This window comes from Aegilops tauschii, chromosome 5, assembly GCF_002575655.3.
Source record: "Aegilops tauschii subsp. strangulata cultivar AL8/78 chromosome 5, Aet v6.0, whole genome shotgun sequence".
In the NCBI taxonomy this organism is placed as follows: Eukaryota; Viridiplantae; Streptophyta; class Magnoliopsida; order Poales; family Poaceae; genus Aegilops; species Aegilops tauschii.
In genome coordinates, this window is record NC_053039.3 from 553,824,342 (window position 1) to 553,830,390 (window position 6,049).

Genomic DNA, 6,049 nt, shown 5'->3' on the forward strand with positions numbered 1-6,049 from the left:
GACATTGGAAAAGCTCTAGCAAACGAAACTACACGATCTTTTATGCTATGCTTAGGATTGGGTCTTGTCCATCACATCATTCTCCTAATGATGTGATCCCGTTATCAATGACATCCAATGTCCATAGTCAGGAAACCGTGACTATCTGTTGATTAACGAGCTAGTCAACTAGAGGCTTACTAGGGACAGGTTGTGGTCTATGTATTCACACATGTATCACGATTTCCGGACAATACAATTATAGCATGAATAATAGACAATTACCATGAACAAAGAAATATAATAATAACCATTTATTATTGCCTCTAGGGCATATTTTCAACAGGTGGTGGGTAGGGGTGAAGCTACGGCGAGGGTGGAGGAAGAAGAGACATCGGTCGCGGCGGCGGCGGCCTTTGCTTTGGCGGCGGCGAGGGCAGCCCGGCGTTCGAAGAAGCCGGGCGGCGGCGGCGTGGGAGGCGCAGCCATGCCCTAGGAACGACTAATCTGATACCATGTAAAGTTATAATGAAACTTGTATATTGATAATAGAGGGGGTACAAGAGATATATAAAGGCCTACGTCACAAGCCGACTTAGCCTGGGTTTCCTAAACCTAGTCGCCTTGATCAACTTGTATTACAAGTCTAACATATAATCTAACATGGATTAATATCAAATCTGTTCAAATGAAGCAACCAACAAATTGTAAATCGTCCATACATCCAACTAGGATGCAGCACTTAGTCATATATTTAGGTGGAGGAGCTATGATGTTCAAATAATTAATGTAATCTTCTTCCTAGTCAAGTTTGTCATAAAGCGTTTGTTTTCTGGAAATATATTGCTTAATTAGATTTTAGAGGAAATCTTATGTGCTTGGAAATTTTCCTGACAAAGTTGTACTGAAGAAACAAATGGGAAGAACATGTTACTGTCAAATCTGTTATTCACTTGATGGATTTATATCTCAAAGGTTGTGGAAGTTGGTTTATAATCCCCATTTTGTAAAACTTCTGATTCCATGAGCAACTATGATACGCCATATGTATTTTGAGAGAAGGTGTGGACTCTGGAGGGGTGGGTTCCTACTCTAGAGCTCTTCACAACCATGTTCCCTGTTCAACATTTAAAGTCAACAATAGTCTGCCGTATTTACTGAAACATTTAGCGGTACTAGATATTAGCCTGCTTGATCATCATAGGTATAGTTGTTACTGCCGAATACAATCCGCTGATCAACTAGATATTAGCCTTGCAGGTCGCGTGTTTCTCCATACATGCAACATACTAGTTACATGCCAATGATGGCAAGATACCCACCAACTCTTAGTTAATCCCGTGTTTCCTTTTTGTTACTTGAACTTGATTCTGCCACTAGATGCTTGCACGGTATAAAATGATGTTTGTTCTTTCGTACTTGGACACAGTTATATGAGATTCCGATAGGATCCTTGGGATAATATTTACTTGGTGCAGCTGAATGAATTTGAAGGTTCATGATATTTTCTAAATCATCTTACCATATTTCTGAAGGTTGAATAAACGAATATGCGCACATAGAAGTACAGAGTGTTCCAAGCAGAATCTGTCTGGTGATTGTGTTTTATGCCTTTTACATCCTTTTCCCCGTTTGCCCTTTATTTCTCTCTGATCTTTATATTATATATGTGATGGACAGATGAGCAAAGTATTGACTCTTCCTGGACCATGGTAGCCACGCCAGTTTTACGAGTAAAGACCATTTACGTCAGTTCGGTGGTTCTCGCTGCAAATAGTCCATTCTTTCTTAAGGTAATTCTCATAACCTTCTGAGATTCATTTTCTTCTATGGTCAGCTCATGTTTCCTAATATGCTTCATTCACCGTAGCTTTTCTCAAACGGTATGAAAGAGTCTGATCAGAGGCATCTAACACTCCGAATTGCTGATTCAGGTAAAGTGATAACATTCTTCCTTTATAACTTATCCTGGTTTTCTCTTTTCTGTTGCGATTTTGTTATTATTATGTAATCTGCACACACTACATTTTTTTATTATAAAACATGATTATTTATAGTATTGTAGGGATTATGTCCCCGAGATTCTGTCACCCCTTAGTTTTTTTCCTAATCAAATGGTTTAGTCTCTCTTTCGCAAAAAAAAAAGGTTTAGTCTCTTTTCACCGTCACCTTTTAAGTACCAAATAGTTATTTTGTTTACTCTTAGTCTGCTGTATGGATAGCTTTCCTAGTACCGAAGGTGTACTGTAGTATTTTACGCACAAAGAATCTGCCATTTAGTTATTTATCGAACTGTTATCATAAATCCTTATGCCTCCTTGTTTTATTCTATTATTAGGAACAGAGGAAACTGTCATGATGGAGCTTTTGAGATTTATCATTTATGTACACTGGAAAGTTGACACCAACTGAACCCAATCTTCTGCTCGACATCTTGATGGCCGCCGATAAATTTGAGGTTCTTGCTTGCATGAGGCGTTGCTGCCAGTTGCTCACAAACTTGCCTATGACACCAACTGAACCCAATCTTCTGCTCTACCTAGATTACCCATGCTCCAGTTCAGTGGCTGCTGAAATTCGACATCTGACAGATGCAGCCAAGGAATTCCTCGCCAACAAATACAAGGTTTTGGATAAGTGAGTGACCGCCATCTGATGGAGCCACTTTTGTTCTTCCTTTTTCGTGAAAACTATAGACATCTTCTCTCAAAAAAGAAAAGGCGTAGAGCGTAGACACTTATGCCACAAAATCTTGCATGAAATGTTTACTCATGGCATGATTTGTCTCATTCCAGATTCCCTCATGAATTGGTGGACATGCCTCTTGTTGGAATTGAAGCCATCTTTTCTAGTTCTGACCTACAGATATCATCTGAAGATGCCGTATATACCTTCTTGCTCGAGTGGGTGTGCGAGCAATACGTAGAAACAGAGGACAGACACAAGATATGGAGTTCTCGTTTACTTCCGCTGTTGCGCTTCAATCATATGAGCTGGAAGAAACTCCACGAGGTCCTGACATGCAGTGATGAAGATGATGTAGACAATGAGCAAACAAAGAAGCTTATTACTGATGTACTCTTGCACAAAGCTTACCCAGCACATGAGCAAGGCACTATTGAGGCAGACACAACAACCTGTTGCAAAGTTCCACAGCGAGCCTACATGAGGAAACCCCTGAAAGTGGTTGAGTTCGATCGACCCCGTCCACAGGTTATTGTGTACTTGGATCTAACGCGTGAGGAGTGCTCCCGACTCTTCCCAGAAGGAGTATTAGTCTCGCAATTGTTCCATCTTGCAGGGCAGAACTTCTATACCCAGCCAACCTGTGTACTTTGGCGAAGTTAGGTCGAGCGCTTAAATGGCATTCGGTTGTAATATGAGAGTTTAGTTAGTTGGCTGTGTGGTTTCGTTCCGATATTTCCTTGTCTCTGCTGGAAAAGGAGGCTTTGGTGCCTGAATGGTGTAAGGAAGCTCTTACAATGATAAAGTTGAAAAACTGTGTGCACTTCTGGTCTGACTTCAAACATTTTTATTCGCCGTTGTTTTTGTTCTGGATAGATTTGGCATTGTCACTTTGTCAATGTAGCTGGGACTTTTAAGACCGGTGGAGGAGCTTCCTGGGATCGTGCACAAATATATATGTGCTGATGAATGATGAGTTTGGACTGGAAGATGGCAGCTGCGACGGAGCAGAGCAAACAGAACCTGACTCAAACTCAAATGGTGTCCTTCTGAGGCACCACCTGCCCATCAAGGCTAACCTCCTCCTCCTCACACCTAGTAGTACTGAAACTGCAAATCATGTACTCGGTTTTAGTTCTACTAAGACTAAATCCTTTCGATTCCAAGGTTTTTCTCCAAATATCGAAAGGTGCACTTCTGGTCTGAGTTAACATTTTCAGTCTCTGTTCTTTTTGTTCTGGATAGATTTGGCATTGTCACTTTGTCCGTGCAGCTGGGATTTGAAGGCAGAGGAGCTTGCTGGGATCGTGCACAGATATATACACATGTACTGATGAATGATGAGTTTGGACAGTAAGATGCCTGCTGCGACGGAGCAAGAGCAAACAGGCATGAACCTGAACCTGACTCAAACTCAAATGGCGAGAGACAAACAAGTGTCTGGAAAAGTTGGTCGGCCGATAGTCCAGAAGGCGCGGTGCCCGCCGGAGCACCTGGAGAGCAGCCTCAACAAGCGGAGGAGCTGCTGTTGCTGACGGACGGCGTCGTACTACACAAGTTGCTGGACCCTGAAGCCGTATGTGTTGGTTCTGTATCTGTTGGCTCGTGGTGGGTTCTTCAGACAAAGGAAAGACCCCGCCCGTCACTCAGGCTCTCAACCAACAAGCTTGATGGTGTGTCAAGAATCAGTGGCTCCGATGGGATTCTAGTTGTATCCGAATAATTTTTATTATTGCAAGAAGAAGAAAGGAAGAGGGGATAAGAAGTGCTGTCTGCTGCTGCTGCTGACGGTGGCATTGTGGAGGGTAGCTGGATCCTGAAGCTAGCCGCAGGTGTGGTGATGAATGACACAAACTCTGAAGAAAAACACCGTAGATCAGCGACACATGTACTGTATGGTGTTGGATCCATTCTGAGTGCAGCCACGACACGAAATACCACTGTGGTAGTACGATCCTACCTTGTCTTGGATCGATCGTGAAAGCTGAATAAAACTGTTGCTTGTTGATGATTTGGTGCGGCATACAAGAGTATATAAGAGGGTACAAACCGACTTGGGGTAGGGTACAAAACTGACTTGGACTAGAAGTCGTATACCATAATGACTACTCTAACATCCCCCGCAGTATCAACGGCAGGCTCGACGACGTTGAGACTGAAACAGATATCTTGAAACGGCTTAGTAGGCAGTGCCTTGGTGAAAATGTCAGCAAACTGAGCCGTAGAGGGAACATGACGCACCCGAACCTGACCAAGAGCAACCTTTTCACGAACAAAATGAATATCAATCTCAATATGCTTTGTGCGTCGGTGTTGAACTGGATTGCTGGTCATGTAGACTGCTGATATGTTGTCACAGTAGACAATAGTGGCCTGCTCAATAGGCCTGTGTAGCTCGGAGAGTAACTGCCGAATCCAGATTGTATCTGCAACGGCATGTGCCACAGCGCGATACTCAGCCTCGGCCGACGAACGTGAGACTGTAACCTGTCTTTTCGAAGACCAAGAAATCAAATTGTTACCAAGAAAAACACAAAAACCGGAAGTGGACCTTCGAGTGTCAGGACAACCAACCCAGTCTGCATCAGAGTATGCGGTAAGCGAGTTTGGAGAAGAATTATTGAGGTGGAGACCATGATTGAGAGTTCCTTTTAAATACCGAAGAATGCGTTTAACATGATTATAGTGAGGAACCCGGGGATCATGCTGTAGGGTAACGCAGCAGAAAACAAAAATTTTCCGACCTACGCACCAGCCCAGGACCACTATGGAGACTGCATACATGGTTTGATCTTTTTCGTTACCGACTCGTAGCGCAGCGGAAAGTAGAGTCGACGACGATCGGCGGTGCAGATCCCCGCAGCTAGGATTTACAACCTCCCAACCGCGAGGATGTATACCCTCATCTGCTCCTCAGACAGCCCTCCGGGAGGCGGTCGAACAGCCCCCCGGACGGTGTCGCGGACAGCCCTTCGGGAGGACCTTCGAAACTCGAACGGTCACTCGGACAGCCCTTCGGGAGGACCTTCGAAACTCGGACGGTCACACGGACAGCCCTTCGGGAGGCACTCACGAACTAAGACCGAAACTACGATCTCTCTACAGAGTTGCACACATACGGTGTCATCTATCCGGCAGGGCTTCGCCGCCCAGAACTAGTTCCTGCCGGAACCCAGACAGCCTTACGGCTCTACGAAACTCTTTTCGTGGGAGGGAGAGAAGAAGCCAGATAATGCATGGCATGTGTATGAGAGCAAGGGATGAGTGTGGAGGGCTGCCCCTCCACCTCTATTTATAGGAAATCCCAAGGGGGTAGGGTAGTTTCACAAAAAACCCAAAATGCACATGAATGAAGTCCTTCCACAAGGACCTAGGAGTGAAACCA

At 44.2% G+C, this 6,049-nt stretch overlaps 1 protein-coding gene across 1 annotated transcript; it reads left to right on the top strand.

Moving 5' to 3' along the window:
* The first annotated feature begins 2,416 nt into the window (after positions 1–2,416).
* LOC109744810 (BTB/POZ domain-containing protein At2g46260-like) lies at positions 2,417–4,865 on the top strand. Its single transcript, XM_073499483.1, has 2 exons — positions 2,417–2,616; positions 2,739–4,865. Exons 1-2 carry the CDS (start codon positions 2,417–2,419, stop codon positions 3,325–3,327), a joined length of 789 nt encoding a protein of 262 aa, XP_073355584.1. The 3' UTR covers positions 3,328–4,865.
* Positions 4,866–6,049: the final 1,184 nt, after the last annotated feature.